General features: G+C 32.7%; 3 protein-coding genes across 3 annotated transcripts in view; 2 read left to right on the top strand and 1 right to left on the bottom strand.

Annotated features, from left to right (window-relative positions):
• The window catches only part of zgc:173607, a 791,925-nt gene that overhangs the window by 261,916 nt on the left and 511,521 nt on the right, over positions 1–18,488 (top strand). The window lies entirely within an intron of this gene.
• LOC110439586 (uncharacterized) overlaps positions 1–18,488 on the bottom strand; it is a 296,328-nt gene that overhangs the window by 9,798 nt on the left and 268,042 nt on the right. The window lies entirely within an intron of this gene.
• Positions 15,163–18,463, top strand: LOC100006562 (uncharacterized). The gene is made up of 4 exons (XM_021475379.2): positions 15,163–15,255; positions 15,717–15,827; positions 17,732–17,898; positions 18,430–18,463. The coding sequence occupies exons 1-4, from the start codon at positions 15,166–15,168 to the stop codon at positions 18,461–18,463; spliced, it is 402 nt and encodes a 133-aa protein (XP_021331054.1). The 5' UTR covers positions 15,163–15,165.

Genomic DNA, 18,488 nt, shown 5'->3' with positions numbered 1-18,488 from the left:
ACACACACACACACACACAAAGTGCTGCAGTGAAATGTGTTACTCTCTCCTCAATGCTGACAATGCAAAAAAAAAAAAAAAAAAACTGAACAGCAAAAAACACAAAATAATTATTTTAAATTTTAAAGTTTTAAATAATTAAAAGCTCTGTCAAATCTCAAAAAGTTTAAAATAATTATAAAAAATAAAAATAAAGTTGGCAACACCGAAAAACCAAAGGATCCAATCTTTTATTGTTATAATTATCTCATGACAACAAACTTTTTTATTGTTTCAAATATAAATTCATAGATGGAAACACTGCTCTGAAAAATACTTAGCAACAAACTCACAACCTGGGACCGGACAGTGGACCTTTGTGAGTGGATGGCTATGTGTATCATGTTTTTGTGATTCCCTGTGATGATGTGCTCATGTTACCTTACTGAAATGAAGGAATTTAATTTTGGCTTAGTTGCCAGAAAGATACATACAACTGTTTGCATCTGTACATTATGGCAGTATGCAATATCCAATAAATACATATACTTAAACAAAAGTAATGTAAGAAGTTATATGAGGAGAGGCTAACTAGCTAACAATGTAGCTTACAAGTACACAGTTCAAGATAACAACAATATAACTTAAAACACAGCCTTATTTTATAAACCCTCAAAAACATTTGAACACATTTTACTTACTCATTTTAGATTCTTATCTAGAATTTTATTTAAAGCCTAAAACATATCAGACTCAACATCTGAATTGATAGACAGAGAATAGAGCACACTCAGCAGTAAACAAATCAAACACCTGGCTCTCTTAAAGGGCCAGCATTTTCTGAAAACTCTTTCTAACACCTTTGTGTTTAGAATAAGACGGACAGCCTGTGGGAGTGTGTGGTGATGCCTAAATCATTGTTTTTTACAGTTATTTACTGCACAATCTACAGAGTAACAGTGCAGTTATACTAATTAAACACACCTGATCAAACTAAATCTAAAGGTAGTGTGTTGAAGCAGGGCTGGAACTAAATTCTACTAGGCTGTGGCCTTCCAGGAGTTTGACACCCCTGTTACACAGCATATTTTCAAAGCAACTGCCTACATTTATCACAGTTATGCACATATCGTTTAATAAAAACAATAAAAATATACTATAATATAAACTTCATCCATAGAAAAAAATAAATAAATAAATAATCTGATTCTCATGTCGTTCCAAATCTGTAGTAATAATAAAAAACACAACAAATATCATGATTTATACATTTATTTACGAAAGCCTTTATACTGTTAATGGCACTTTTACTTGCCAGTTTTCCAGACAAATTCATTGAGTATCTGCAAAAATGTATGTGTGTGTTGTTTAAGATATATTTTTTTAAATAACACATTTTTACTAGTTATTTAGCAAAATACTAATATTCAGTTGAAAGTGCAATTTAAAATATTAACTATAGGTCAAACTAGGCAATTAAATTAGATTAATTATAGAAAAAGTAAAACAAAATTATAAAAATTATTGTGACAATTTCTTTGCTCTGTGTGAATATTTTTGCCTTTAAATGCATTTCGTCCATATCTTACGCTTAACTTTTAATAAGCTCTGTGGCATTGGTTGACTCCTGATACTCAATGTTAAAAACATAAAAGGAACCAAAGAAAACACAGAGATAAAATAAATATAAAATAGGAACATAAAGCATCAGAGTAGATGGGGCAGTAATGGTTGAACAGTAATTTACCATTTATTATCACAGTAAATATCTGTAATGGTACATAGAGTAAATTACTGTAATTTATTCTTTGCACTACAGAATTTCATACAAATCCTGCTCCTTTTACAGTAAAATACTGTTTCCTTTCATTACAGCTAAACACTGGCTATTTTACAGTTATTTACTGCATAATCTACAGTAAGGGTTAACAGTGTACATATGCATAGACATTCACAAAAGCATATATAAGATACTCTGTGACAAAACTTTTTCCTTTTAACACAGTAAAGCTATCACATACTGTCCTTTTTTATCTATCAGGCATCTAAATATTTATAATCACAAAATAATTATATAACAAGTTAATTTATTGTATAGGCAGTGTATATAGAGTAATTCAATGACAAGAGTTCACTTTCATATCTACACAATGCAGAACTTTTAATGTGATTAACCTGCTCCACCTACACCAACTACAGCATTTCTCAGACTTCTGTTTCACTATGGTGTAATCACAGTGGTGAACATCACATACAACAACAACTGCACTTACTCCTGTAACTTGTTTGCAACAATGAATTTTAAATATCTGTGTCACATATTCATTTAATTAAATGGTTCATCATCATGTGCAGTCATCTTTATTAATAGCTGCCTAATAGGCCAGACCATTAACTGAATAGGATTGTTTTACATATATGAAACCTGTTAACAGGTATAGCTGTTCATGCCAATATCAACTTGATAGCCTAAAGCAAATTATATGAACAGGACCTGCCTTACATCTCTTAAGACAAATAATCAAAGGTGTCTATAACAATACATGCTTGATTGCCCAGATCATTACAATCGCTTTATCTGATTGGTGCCTTTTCACACATTTAAATATAACAACCATTTGTAAGCATAGTTCTTCACCAATATCAGTTTAATACCTCAAATAATTATACATGAAGGCATCACAGTGGTGCAGTGGGTAGCTGGTTCGAGCCTCAGATGGATCAGTTGGCATTTCTGTGTGGAGTTTGCATGTTCTCCCCGTGTTCGCATAAGTTTCTTCCGGATTCTCAGGTTTCCCCAAAGTCCATAGACATGCGGTGTGTGTGAATGAGTATGTATGCATGCTTCCCAGTAACGGGTTGCAGCTGGAAGGGCATCTGCTGTGTAAAGTATGTGCTGGATAGGTTAGCGGTTCATTCCACTATGGTGATAATTATTACTATGGTAATAACGGGACTGAGCCGTAAATGAATGGATATATGAGTAATATCATCACACGAGTAGCAGTGCTATCAGTTTTTGTATTTCTATTTGTTGTAATGGCCTGTTGTTATTGCAATAAAAAAATAAAAATAATTAAATGTGGCTGTATAATAGCAGTGGTGGAATGCGTGTGTTATAGTGTACACTAGGCACTCAAGAACGATTCTTCAGAATGCAAATGAAGACACTTTAGATGAAATCAGAGAGCTCCTTCATCTGTCAAGAGATCTGAGATGCTCAAAGTCCAGAAAAGGAACCAAGAACATTGTCAAAACCTGTGACGTGACTTCTGTGGTTCAATTGTAATCGAGTTCCAAGAACATTTTGTGTGCAAGAAAATGTGGAAAAAACCAGCCATGTCCAAAGTAGGAACTGTTGAACCATATAGTGGCTGTTTTTTGCCCATGTATTCTCTTTATTTGCATTCAGCAGAAGAAACTCAAAACAGATTTGGAACTAGTAGAGGATGAGTAAATGACAGAATTGTAATTTTTTTTGTGAACTACACCTTTAATGCTTCTGTAAGTAAAGGTAAATTAAATATTACCGAAGATTGCTAAAGAATGGCAGGAAACGTGTAACACAAATAAGAGACGACAATTCATGTGGAAAAAAATTAATTTACATAGGCCTATGAAGTTGTAGAAATAGAAAAGAAGAGGTCATAATTATGAGAATGAGATTTGTACTCAGATATTAAGAAGTAATGTGTTGTAGACATACAAGTCATCATAAAGTGGATTAAAAAAGTTAAGAAAATGTTTGGATTAAAGGTTTGTGTGTGAGAGAGAGCAGATATAGTGTAAAGTGAAAGCCATGGGAGTAATGAATTGATAAGTCATGACTGCAACAGAAAGTGTCAAAAAGCAAAAAAAAAAAAAAAAAAAGACTTTTATTTTGGCGTGGCGCGTGACGTCATCAGGCGGCGCCGCTTCAGCGCTGTAGCTGCGTCCCAAATGGCACACTATACACTATGCACTCATGCACTATGTACTTATGCACTTACACACTCAACAGGATAGTATATGTATGTAGTGGCGTCCCAAATGGCACACTAATGTTTTTTTACTAAGCGGAAATTCAAACCGTTTCCCTGATGACGTTTGACGGTTGCCAAATCAGTGAAATAAACGACCGAATTATCAAATATTACCTGCCGTGAGTGTTGCCGCATTCACCATCGGGAGGCACTATAATCACTCTTGTAGAAGAATTTTGTTCTCACCATCCAAAATAAATAAAGTTATTCAACATGTGCGTCCGATAGCTCCGCCTCTTCCGCTACGTAAGCAAACCTGCGGTCGTTGAGTGCGTGAAGTGTCCATCATTACACACTTCATTTTAGCGGCTGAATGAGTGCATCATCCGGGAAATTAAAGTGCACTTATTACTTTTAGAGTTTTCAGTGTGAACACACTACTTACACTATTTATACTACAAAATGGCGTAGAATAGTGCATAAGTATGCGATTTGGGACGCAGCTTGTGATTCAACTGGACAAAGGTTTGTTTGAAAAGGTTTACACAGATATAAACCGATTTAATGTTAAAGTTATAAGTTTTTTTATATGGTGCTTAATTATATTCCTGCTGTTGGAAATATAATTTTAACCCTTTATACAACGTAGTACTATTTTATTCTCAGTAACTAATGGCTATTGTTTGAATAAAGTAACAGGAAAGTGTGTAATAAGTGTTTTAAAGAAACGTTTTGCCTGATTTCTTTTTGTTAATTACTCCCATATAAACAAAACATTGAAGCAAGTGTTGAAGAGAAGTTATTTTATTTCTGTTCATTGTTTTGTTTATTTTAAACAGGATAAAGTGTCCAAACACAGAGAAAAACTCCTACTGAAGGTCAACAAGGTATCTCCACACTGTTATAAAGATGGCGTTTATTAAAGAGGAGAATGAAGATGTGAAGATTGAAGAAACATTCACAGTCAAACAGGAAGATCTGCAGGAACAAACAGGTTGGTTTTCATTTTCAAAGATCAACTCAGTCATTTGATCCTCATTCAGATATATTTTAATAATAAGAATACAAAATTAAATCCATCTTGCAGCCCTGAGTGTGCTGCCTAGTTCTCCTAAATGCACATAAGCACTCATTGAAAGACAGAAATGAGTTTCTTTTGTCACTTGTTCTCATTACTTTTGTCATTCATTTAATGATTTATTAGTCTCCCATTTTCTCTACCTTCTTAAGGTTATCAGAATCAGAAAGAGCTTTATTGCTTTTCTTGTTCTCCTGCTGTTGGTAAAGTGTCCTTGAGCGCTAGCGCTATATACAATAAACAAAAACAGTCAATTAAAAAAAGTTTAACTGAGCTGACGATATTTGACCTACAGTATTCTCATAGAAGATAACTGCTATTACTGTTATAGTGTTGACTTATTACTTTGTATTTGCATATGTTATGTTGATCACACGTCCAACTTCTTTATGGGTTTAAACTTGTTTCTAGTAGTTGTTTCTAGTTCTTACAGATAGAATCTGAGTTAGAATTACATCATTATTATAATAACTAATTATCAGGGCTATTGTGTTTAAACAGGGTTTCTGCTGGGCCTTAAAAAGTCTTAAATTTCAAAATCTACAATCACCAACAACCCATCTCAATAAAACTTTTCATTCAAAATGGTAAATTTAACTCTATTTTTCATAATTGTATAAATATTTACTTACAATAACATTTGTTTAAATGTGCTCCATTACTGCTGAGGACATCGACCTGGGGCCTGTTTCAGAAAGTAGGTTAAGTTAAAACTCAGAGTAGTTTAACCCTGAAATGAGAGAAACTCTGGGTTTTCCGTTTCAAAATGACAGGTTTGTTAAACTCGAGAAAGCAGGGTAAGTCAAGCCTTTTTCTGAAAGAGAGGTAACTTTAACTCAGAGTCAGTTACCGTGGTAACTTACTCTGTGAATCTAACCTGGTCCGGAGCAGGTTATATTCTCTAAACTCTGAGTTTCTGTTGGTCTCCTCCCCTTTTTTAAAGATGAAGCGGCATTTCTCGCATTAGTCTTACATTTCCACACACCTATTTTAGAGCTCATTTTGGAGATGTGCATAAAAAAGATTGATGGAAACGTCATGATTCACATAACTTTTGAAAATACGCATAATATAACATGTGCATAACTGAGTAGGTTAAACTTTTATTTGATAAGATGCACATAAACTACGAAGTGCACTTAACAAATTACAGTATGTACATTAAAAAATGGTTTGTTAGAGATGATGATGAAAATGTGTGTGAAAGGACAAACCAGCAGACTGAGCACACTGCAGAACATATTTAATGCTGTTTTAGTCAATCTAAAATGCCTTAACTGTTTCAGTATTAGTGTATATTATTAATTACCTCCGAGCGTCTGGAGCGTGTCAAGATCTCCGCGTCTGGCTTCAAACGCCCCCACGTGTTCATTGTGTGTCAATTGTCTTCTGAGGCGCAAGTACATTAATTAAATAAAAAAATCATTGATGCAGCTTTTTCTACCGCAGTAATTCTGTTTTTACTGTTGATATTTGGCGCAAGTTAATCAGGAAGTGACGATTGTGTTCTCTTCGACTCTTTGGATAAAAACGCTGCTTTATTTTTAGGCGTTATTCCAGTTTTGCACAAATTTATGTAATAGCCTATATTTTGATGGAAACACAGCTATTGCCTACATTTTTGTCACACACAGAACAAAGTCACGTACGAGGCTTGTCCTTTTTTTTTTCATAAATAATTAGCTTAACCTTCGACATGCACTTGTACTAGATTAATGGGATTATTATTCTGTCTAAATTATTTTATTACTGCTTACCTTCTTAATGTTATATCAACCTCTATCACTTGATCAATAAAAAGACAGACACATAACAAGTGCACTGTTAAATCTATTAAAACTGATAAAAGTGTATAAAAGTTTAGAAAAAAAGTATAAACGTCACACATTACTTTACTTATTTTATTACACTTAAAATGTTTAAATACTTAAAATTAAAAATTACGCATTAACTTGGGCAGCTGTTTTCCCACGCTGTCTCTTCTTCACTGATGGTTGCTTCATTTTAAATATATACACTCATATTTGCTATAACTTTGCATGAGCACATCAAGTTCAGCTGGAGAAAGAAATGCAGAAATTCTCTCTTTTTTTAAGATGTTGCCATAGTAACTCGTAATATCTGCGCTCCATTGATAATGCCTTTTTATAGTCACGGTGCGCGCGCTTAACTCTGAGTTGGTCTACTCAAAGTTGATTGACCCAGCTCATATCAGCTATTCTGAAACCGAAAACTCAGAGTTTTTAATCTCTCGGTAAATCAACTCAGAGTTCAAGTTTAAACTCCGAGTTGTTTGAACCTCCTTACTGAAACAGGCCCCAGGACAGATTGTTGTGCATAGATTTTGTTTATTATAGGTTTTAAAATTTTTAAAATATGTTTGTTTTTTTTGTTTTTTTAAAGAAAGTTTATATGGGAAAAAAGTGTATGGATATAAGTAAAGCTTGCTTGTTGCTACACGAAATTTAAAATCTTATGCTAAGAAATATCTAAAATACAATTTTTAAGAAATGTATTTATTATTGTATAATTAAATTAATTAAATTATGATATTTTTTTGATCGGGCATTAAAAATCTTTTCCATCTGGGCCATTTAAAAAATTCCTTAGCCTTTAGCCCTTTATGAGTCTAAAATGTCGGTCATAATAACCTGCAGAAACCCTGGTTTAAAGTATGTCAAAAAACGTGGATGCCCCTAATTTGAAATATGCTGAATGAAATGGACACTAAAGTAATTAATTATTATAAAACATTGTACAGTAATCTAAACTATATGATGTTGCTGTGGGACAACATGAGGCAAAATAAACAAATTATAGTGGAACAATAATGTTTAGCATTGCACTGACTACAACTGGCCAACAAACTAGTCTAAAAAGGACTTTTTCTGCTTAAGAAATGGATTACAGCATGCTGATGAAATACAAACATCTGAGTGTAAAGTTCTTCAGTATTGACCATATTCTTCATGTACCAGCAGGCAGCGCTATTGGAATCTTTTTGCTTGAGACTTTAAAAAAAAATTTAGATCCTAAAATCAGTGTTATGCTGCTTGGACATGTGACGATAACAGTTTACAAGGTATACCGCTGTCAAGGTTTTAAAATTGCCAAAATGTTCTGGTGTACCTTTCCTACGATATATGTAAGTTTTTTTTATTTTTTTATACGTTTTGTTTTAAGTTTCTCCAGCAGAAAAGATATCCAAAGATGCTGTTTTAAATCGTAAAGAAATCTGTGTTTATGAAATACATGCATACAGTGTGTGACTTGTCTGAAGAGCGAGGAGGGATCCGGGGGTGAGAATGGTGCACAACTTATTTGAGGACCGTTAGGGAGACGCGTGATTTTCACTCGTTTGCAGGCATTATGAGTCACGCAAATGCATAGAGACTCTTGGAATTTCTTGGAGACTTGGGATGTCTGAATATCACATTTAACAACTATAGAGAGATGCGATTCAGTGGTACACCGTTGATAAACTGTCCAACGTCCACTGCTCTCTGCCTGAAGCTAAGAGGAGCATATTAAATGAGTGGATCATTTTCATTCTAAAATGGCAGTTTAACTCTAAGACCTATTAATCTAAATGGAGCGTGAGTGTCTATTTTTTGCGGGCGCGTTTGCGACGAGGGCGGGGCGGAGGATCGACGATGCCGGCTCAGCACTGTGTTGTCTATTGGCCATCGGCGATGGACGATGGCATCGTCTATCGGCCCAACCCTAATCCATACCATACCATTCGGCTAACTTCCGGAGAGGTAGAGTAACCAATAGCGTTAGAGATAACAAGTAAACCAAGTCCCGCCCCAGGACTGACAAAAATCCCAAAAAGTTTTGTGCGAGTAGAGAGAAGAACCAGTGAGCGAGCAGAGAGAAAAGATTGTGCGCACACGCTGTAAGCATGACCTCACTCGTGAGAACGTCAATCGTGTGCACAGAAAAGATACAGTGCGAGCTGTGATTTCCTCGTGTGTATGCCTGTAATCTGCTTGTGTTTAACTTTTCCTCACTTGTAAACATTACCGCTGCGCTCGATTAATATTGGCATTGATTTGCCTCCAGCCACCTATTTTTATGTTTATTTTGGATGGGCTATGAGCATTAAAAAACAATTGATTGATGGAAACGTCATGATGCACATAACTTTTAAAATACAGGCATAAAAAAACGCTCGTCCTGATTTTGCCAAGTGCTAGTTGTCCTGAGACCAACATAATTTATGATAACCCAGGGACAACATCTCTATCAGCCAATCAAACGTTATTACGTCATCATTATGTGCCGCCCTGCAGAGTCCGCCAAAATCGCAAATTCAAAAAAGAAGAAAACACCCACACACACCCACGCACACGCAACTCAACTGCCATTTCCACCTGTGAAGAGGACACGTGAAGAGGTAAGATTACCGGGTTTCTTCTATAAGTTTACAGAAGCAGTAATGATTGTAAAATTCATATGTGTTTATGGATTTGCCCTTTTTTTCTAGCGAAGCAAACGAGCAACATTTAACTTTAGTTTGCATTAAGTTAGCCTATTAGCCGTCCCTACCTAACGTTAGATTGACGTGCTGCTCTACCGTTACTGCGATTTACTTTCTGGCTTCAATTAAAACAAGCTAACAATATTGTTTTGAATTTAAATCTAGCTATTAAACGTGACTAAACTTGTCTCTTGCTAATTTAGCGATCATATTTTTGTCTAATAATTCAGTTTTTAGCATGTATTATGTCAATTTCATTTAAAGACAAACGCCAGAAAGGTGAACCAACACAGCACTAGTTTAAACACAAGACAGGTTATTTGAGACGGTAAATTTATTTAATCTGATTATTTATTCTGTTAAATATGTTGACTTTGGTCATAATCGCTGATTTATTAATATGTTAACCTCAGGACTTAATTGCTGATTTATTAATATAATTAATATGTTTACCTCAGATCATCATCGCTGATTTATTAATATAATTAATATGTTAACCTCAGGTCATCGTTGCTGATTTATTAATATAATTAATATGTTAACCTCAGGTCATCATCACTGATTTATTAATATGTTATCACTGATTAATATGTTAACCTCAGGTCATCATTACTGATTTATTAATGTAATTAATATGTTAACATTAGGTCATCATCACTGATTTATTAATATAATTAATATATTAACCTCAGATCATCATAACTGATTTATTATTATATATATGTTTAGCTCAAGTCATTATCAGTGATTTATTATTATCGTTAATATGTTAACCTCAGGTCATCATAGTTGATTATTAATAAAATTAATATGTTAACCTCAGGTCATCATCACTGATTTATTAATATAATTAATATGTTAACCTCAGGTCATCATTTCTGATTTATTAATATCATTAATATTTACCTTAGCTGATTTATTCATATTATTAATATGTTAACCTCAGGTCATCATCACTTATTTATTAATATTATTAATATGTTAAGCTTAGGACATCATCACTTATTTATTAAAATCATTAATACGTTAACCTCTGGTCATCATCACTTATTTATTAATATTATCAATATGTTAACCTCAGGTCATCATCACTGATTTATTAATATCATTAATATGTTAAACTCAGGTCATCTGCACTTATTTATTAATATTATCAATGTGTTAACCTCAGGTCATCATCACTGATTTATTAATATAATTAATATGTTAACCTCAGGTCATCATCACTGATTTAATAAAATAATTAATATGTTAACCTCAGGTCTTCATCACTGATTTATTCATATTATTAATAATATTAACCTCAGGTCATCATTGATTTATTAATATTATTAATATGTTAACCTCAGATCATCATAACTGATTTACTAATATAATTAATATGTTAACCTCAGATCATCATAACTGATTTACTAATATAATTAATATGTAAACCTCAGGTCACCACTTATTTATTAATATGTTAACCTCAGGTCATCATCGCTGATTTATTAATATCATTAATATGTTAAACTCAGGTCATCTGCACTGATTTATTAATATTATTAATATGTTAACCTCAGGTCATCATCACTGATTTATTAATATAATGAATATGTTAACCTCAGGTCATCATCGCTGATTTATTATTATCATTAATATTTACCTTAGCTCATCATCATTGATTTATTCATATTATTAATATGTTAACCTCAGGTCATCATTGATTTATTAATATTATTAATATGTTAACCTCAGATCATCATAACTGATTTACTAATATAATTAATATGTTAACCTCAGATCATCATAACTGATTTACTAATATAATTAATATGTAAACCTCAGGTCATCACTTATTTATTAATATGTTAACCTCAGGTCATCATCGCTGATTTATTAATATCATTAATATGTTAAACTCAGGTCATCTGCACTGATTTATTAATATTATTAATATGTTAACCTCAGGTCATCATCGCTGATTTATTAATATAATAAATATGGTAACCTCAGATCATCATCTCAGAATTATTAATATGTTATCATTGATTTATTAATATGTTAACATCAGGTCATCATCACAGATTTATTAATATAATAAATATGTTAACCTCAGGTCATCCTTGCTGATTTATTAATATGTAATCATTGATTGTTAATATGTTAACCCCAGGCCATCATCAATATCACTGATTTATTAATATGTTATCATTGATTTATTAATATGTTAACCTCAGGTCATTATCGCTGATTTATTAATATGTTATCATTGATTTATTAATATGTTAACCTCAGGTCATCATCACTGATTTATTAATATGATAAATATGTTAACCTCAGGTCATCATCGCTGATTTATTAATATGTTATCATTGATTTATTAATATGTTAAAATCAGGTCATCATCACTGATTTATTAATATGATAAATATGTTAACCTCAGGTCATCATCAGAGATTTATTAATATGTTATCATTGATTTATTATTATGTTAACCTCAGGTCATCATCACAGATTTATTAACATGTTATCATTAATTTATTAATATGTTAACCTCAGGTCATCGTCTCTGATTTATTAATATTGTTATTACGTTAACCGCAGGTCATCATTGATTTATTTACATTAATATGTTAACCTCAGGTCATCAGAACTGATTTATTAATATCAATGATACGTTAACCTCAGGTCATCATCATTGATTTATTAATATCATTAATATTTACCTCAGGTCATAGTCACTGATTCATTAATTTCATTAATATGTTATCCTCAGGTCATCATTACTGATTTATTAATATGTTATCATTGATTTATTAATATGTTAACCTCAGGTCATCATCGCTGATTTATTAATATGTTAACCTCAGGTCATCATCACTGATTTAATTATATGATAAATATGTTAACCTCAGGTCATCATCACAGATTTATTAACATGTTATCATTAATTTATTAATATGTTAACCTCAGGTCATCATCACTGATTAATTAATATAATAAATATGTTATCCTCAGGTCATCAGAACTGATTTATTAATATTGTTATTACGTTAACCTCAGGTCATCAGAACTGATTTATTAATATCATTAATATTTACCTCAGGTCATCATCACTGATTTATTAATTTTATTAATATGTTATCCTCAGGTCATCATCACTGATTTATTAACCTCAGGTCATCATCGCTGATTTATTAATTTCATTAATATGTTATCCTCAGGTCATCATGACTGATTTATTAACCTCAGGTCATCATCGCTGATTTATTAATATCATTAGTATGTTAACCACAGGTCATCATCGCTGATTTATTAATATCATTAATATGTTTACCTCAGGTCATCATCACTGATTTAATAATATCATTAATATGTTAAACTCGAGTCAACAGCACTGACTTATTATTATTTCAAATATGTTAACCTCAGGTCATCATCACTGATTTATTAATAGCATTAATATTTACCTCAGGTCATCATCACTAATTTATTCATATTATTAATATGTTAACCTCAGGTCATGATCGCTGATTTATTAATAACATTAATATGTTAACCTCGGTTCATCATCGCTGATTTATTTATATCATTAAAATGTTAACCTCAGGTCATCATCACTTATTTATTAATATCATTAATATGTTAACCTCAGGTCATCATCACTGATTTATTAATATCATAAATCTTTTTACCTCAGGTCATCATCACTGATTTATTAATATCATAAATCTTTTTACCTCAGGTCATCATCACTGATTTATTAATATCATTATTACGTTAACCACAGGTCATCATTGAGGATTTATTAACATCAATAAAATGTTTACATCAGGTCATCAGCGCTGATTTATGAAAATCATTAATATGTTTACCTCAGGTCATCATCGCGGATTTAATAATATGATTAATATGTTTACCTCAGGTCAACTTCGCTGAATTATTATTAGTAGTAGTATGTTAACCTCAGGTCATCTGCCCTAATTTAATAATACAAGTCTTATTAATATTGTGGATTTTTACTTTTTATTATTGATGTTTTTTGTTTATTTGTTTGTATCTTTTTGATTTTTAGATTTGACATCAGATATGGAAGAAATTATAAGAGAAGCAGTCTACAAAGAGGAGCACTTCAAAGGAAACAGAAAAGAGACCAATATAACAGTCCATGTTTTAGAAAAAGATTTGGATCCCTGTGAATTTATTCAGCAAAGACTTACAACCATAAATGCCTCAAAAGATGCCAACTTCAGGACTGTGAATTCTGCAAGTCTGCAAAATCAAAGAAATGGATATTTCTTGTTTTCATGCAAACGCTCTGGAGCATGCACACAACGAAGTAGACGTGCTAAAGGATGCAAGGCATATGTTTCTTTCAAAAAAAGGACAGACTGGCTCAACAAACTGGTTATAGTTGAAAGGCTGTACAACATTCATTCAGGACATGACCCTTTAAGTTCTTTTGAGGGTCACTCAGAAAACATTAGCCAAGAGCTGGTTAAACATATTCAGGATTTAATATCTCTTGGTGTTAAACCAGATACAATTCTCCTAAAATCACATGAGTGGTCAAAAGAACAAGGACATACTGATCTCAACAACCGAGCATATTTTGTAACCCCTAAAGACATTGAAAATATTCGTACATGTATGATGCGAAAACATCAGCAACACAAAGATGATGCCACTAGTACCTCACGTCTTCTGGAGGGCCCTTTTAAAAATTTGGTTGTTTTTTATCAGCCTTATAGTCCTCAAACAGATCTTGTCATAGTTCTGCAAACACCATCCATGAAAGAAAATCTTCAAGAATATGGAAGGGATATCATTTTTATGGATGCAACATATGGTGTCAACCAGTATGGCTTTCCTTTATTTACATTAGTTGTCAGAGACAGTCATGGTCATGGAATTCCTGTTGCCTATATCATCTTGGGAAATGAAAAGCAGGACACACTTCAACTGGCACTGGAAAAGCTGAAACCAACATTTTCTGTACCTCCAAGGTAATACAAACAAATAAGTAAATGTAAATTAAAATGATTAGTTAATCATTCTTCGTTAGATTATTTAACTGGACAAAAAAACATTCAACAATATTTTGGGTATACACAATATCTTAAAGGGATCATTTTCACACCCTTAAGTTTTTCCAAACCGGAATAAGTTTCTTTGCTCTCCTGATCAAAAAGAAAGATACTTTGAATAATGTAACCGCATAGCTGTGGAGCACTGTTGATTTCTATTGTATATATTTTTTTACTCTTAGAAGATGGTTACTCTGATTTTCATGAAAGAATAAATCAGACCTGAAGAGCAGAGGTCTACAGAGGAACACTTTAAAGGAAACTGAAAAGAGACCAATATAACAGTCCATTCTTTAGGAAAATATTTAGATCCCTGTGAATTTATTCAGCACAGACTTACAACCGTAAATGCCTCAAAGGATACCAAATTGGATGCAATGCTATATATCATCAAAGCTTTAACAAATTCAGGTCAACATTGGTACTTGCTAGATGTTGATTTCATGCACAAATTGTTTTTTTTTCTAGAGAAGGTAAATAACAGTAAACAACAAAATGCTTTCTTTTGAGAGCAAACATTTGTAATATGTTGTGTTTGTATTCTCTTTCTTGTATTCTTATATTGAAGCTTATATTATTTTTTTTAGGTGTTTTATGGTTGATAAAGACCAGGCTGAAATCAATGCTATTCAAAAGGTGTTCAACGAGTCAGACATTCTCCTTTGTTGGTACCATGTAACGCAAGTAAGTACTAAGTTAGGAAACTGCTTTGGTTTTTCCTCCTTTTATAGATTTATATTCTGTTTTTATCAACTGTCATATTAACATAATTTTTATGTATATCTCTAACAGTATTACCAGTCACATTTGTTTACCTTCAGTTGCTAATGAATCAGTGGATAGAACTTAAGCTTATTTCATATTGCAACATGATGTCATAGAACATGCTATAATATTACTTGACATTATCTGGGTATAAATCTCATTGTGGGTTCATGTCAGTCATCAATGCACTTTTTAAGCAAAAAAAAAAGTTCAAACTTTTGCTGAGCTATAGCAATAACATATATTGTTTTTACTTTGATTTGAGTACCCCTTAACTTGAAGCTTATAATACTTGATCCTAATAATGCCAAATGTGTCATGGAAGTTCTCACCATATTAAATATATTGCTTTACGTTTTCCCACCATTTATTACACACAGGCAGTAACTCGTTGGCTGTCAAAATCTGAATCTGGTGTGAGTGGACCTGAAAAGGCAGATTCAAGAGCGCACATCATGCAGTTTATGTCAGAGATGAAATGCTGTTCAACGGTGTGTTGCTATTTGTTTTATAGTACAATTGAATGTTCTAATGTGTCTTTCTACTTTTGTAACAAGCTTGTAACATGCATTTTTAATATGTGAAAAAATAATGTTAATGACAGCTAATATAAAATGGTAACCCACATACAGTATGAAGAGTTCAGATGCAAAAGCCTCTAAGTCATAGGTCTCAAACTGCCAGAACGCGAGCCAATAGCAGCCCTGTCTCCTCCTCTATCCGGCCCACAACTGACGACAAAAATATAACGATATTCGGCCCATCAAAACATATACTTTTGAATCGCTATCGTTGTGCTATCGCATAAACACTTCTAGTTTTGACTCCCCACCTACTGGACATTTAAAGTACTTTATATCCGAGTTACTGGCAATTTCTCTCAATGTGCGATCAAAAGTAACACATGCAAATTTCAGGGGCTGATTTATACACTTAAATGTATGTCCGTAAGCGCTTTATTTTTGTAAATATTCAAGGGTCATTTGATTATAATCAGTTTTATACCCCCTGTATTTTGTTGTACAAATATATTTTTATGGCTTACACATTATGATGGTGGTGTAAATATAATAGTTTTGCTAATACTCAATTCAAATGGTCTCATGAATAGATTTTTCTCATACATATTAAGATTTGGATAAATGTGCATTAGTAAACGTTTACTGTTGGCTGTATAAAACATGTTAAAGTAAATGTGAATATGTACAGTACATCCTTATCCCCTCTAGTTTTAGTTTTACCAAAAAGAATGATATTGAGAAGAACAGTTGCTAGTAAAGTCAATAAAGTTACCTAAACTGCATTCTGCTGTCTTACGCTATCTATTACACTTTTGGCTAAGCAACAATTGATTGGGGCATAATTATTATTTTATTATGCCTATTATTAAATTGTAGTATTTTCATAGCAATTTAAACAACCCCTTCAATATGAACAACAAACAAAGGGAGCTTTGATACTATGGGGAAGAATGTCTGAGTGCATCAAATATGTCAGGTTTCCATTTTTTCTTGTGCTTGAATTTTAAAACGGCCCTCCTATGAATTGTCAGTCACTGATATGGCCCCCCGTCAATTTGAGACCCCTGCTCTAAGTACTGTCTTATTTTTCTAAAATTGGCATTTTCCAGCCTTTAATGTTTATTCTGTTATTTCACTTTAAAGGCAATGAAATAAAATCATACTTTACCATAAAAGTAAAATTACAGAACCTAAACACAGGAGCCTTTGAAAAATGCTAATTTTAAGACAAATCTTAAGATAACACTTGCATCTGGCCTCTTCTCACTCACACAGAACTCTCCTTCAAATATGAATTTATGCTGCTTATAAACTGTTTTCAGATATATAGTAGGCTAAGTGTGCAGAGTTTCATAATCAACTTTACATATTCACACACATTTGTAAGCATTCAGTTTATATTAACCTTATCAATTAATAATTGATACCCTTTTAGGTCAATTTAAAATACACTTTACAGAATGAGCTAAATGTTTTATTTTAAATAAGGATATATTTTTAATTCTGTTCTGAATAACATTTCAGATCAAAGATCTTACATAGTCCAAAAGGCATTAATTAAATTTATAACTAGATTTAATGTAAAATTGTGATGTCTTTTATAATTTGTTAATTTTGCAACTTTTCTTTTTAGTTATAAACATGGATTGTTTGTTTGGTCTGTTTTAGTTACTGCAAATAGTATTGTTATATTAGTTTATTTAATCATAGACCCACAGTGTTTCAGACAGTATAAGAACATTACAGATTCTCTCTCAGTAGACTTACTGCACACACTGGGGTATGTCTGTGTGAAGGATTACTTAAAATACCTAAAAATCTCCAGCAGTTCTTATGCTAACATGAAAGATGATTTTCCTTGTCAATTTTTACAGGCACAAGAATTTAAGGAAAAGGCTGAGATGTTTCACTGCCAGTTTAGAAACTTCAAAAATGTCTGCAAGTACTTCAAGAACCACTGGGAGACAATTGGTCATCTCTGGTCAAACTTTGGAAGATGCTATAAACATGGAGATTCTGACACAAACAATCTGATAGAACGGTATATATCATTTGTATCCATGTTCATTTCATAATAGATTTATGGATAATCTGAAAGCTAGATAATTTACCTGTTTAAGTGTACATTGTAGTAGTCATTGCACCTTATTCTTACATGTTTTTCTGCTTTACAGTTTCTTCCACCGTTTAAAATACCAATTTCTCTGTGGCATCCGAAATCGTAGATTGGATCATCTGATCGATGTGCTTCTGAACAAGACAGACAATTACTTCAATACGATACAGGATTTGCAGTCTGTTGGAAGGGTCAATAACCCTCTACAATGCAAAACAGAAGAAATAAAGAAATCTGCAGAAAGGATGCTGGAGAATGGATGGGCCATGAAAATTACCATAGCTTCAACAGAAACATACATGTACAATGTTCCATCTGAGAACAATTCACATGCTGTTTACACTGTGTGTCCTGCAGAACAGTTCTGCAGTTGTGTATCTGGCTCTAGGGTACATGTGTGCAAGCACCTCTTTTTATTAAGCCTTCTTTCTTGTGGTGATCATGTTACTTTTCCAGACATGGACACACAACTGCAAGCCCATACCAATAACTTGATGCTAACAAATAAGTATAGC

The sequence above is a fragment of the Danio rerio genome, chromosome 4 (assembly GCF_049306965.1).
Source record: "Danio rerio strain Tuebingen ecotype United States chromosome 4, GRCz12tu, whole genome shotgun sequence".
Lineage (NCBI taxonomy): Eukaryota > Metazoa > Chordata > Actinopteri > Cypriniformes > Danionidae > Danio > Danio rerio.
The sequence above is the reverse complement of the archived record's forward strand: the minus strand, read 5'-3'. Positions and strand labels throughout refer to the sequence as shown.

What these genes read in the sequence shown, in the direction of transcription:
- LOC100006562 (XM_021475379.2), top strand. Translation starts at nt 15,166, where the DNA reads ATGGTTGATAAAGACCAGGCTGAAATCAATGCTATTCAAAAGGTGTTC. An exon ending in GTTGGTACCATGTAACGCAA is followed by an intron (nt 15,256 to 15,716) that starts GTAAGTACTAAG and finishes TATTACACACAG; the next exon opens with GCAGTAACTCGTTGGCTGTC. An exon ending in ACAAACAATCTGATAGAACG is followed by an intron (nt 17,899 to 18,429) that starts GTATATATCATT and finishes TTACTTTTCCAG; the next exon opens with ACATGGACACACAACTGCAA.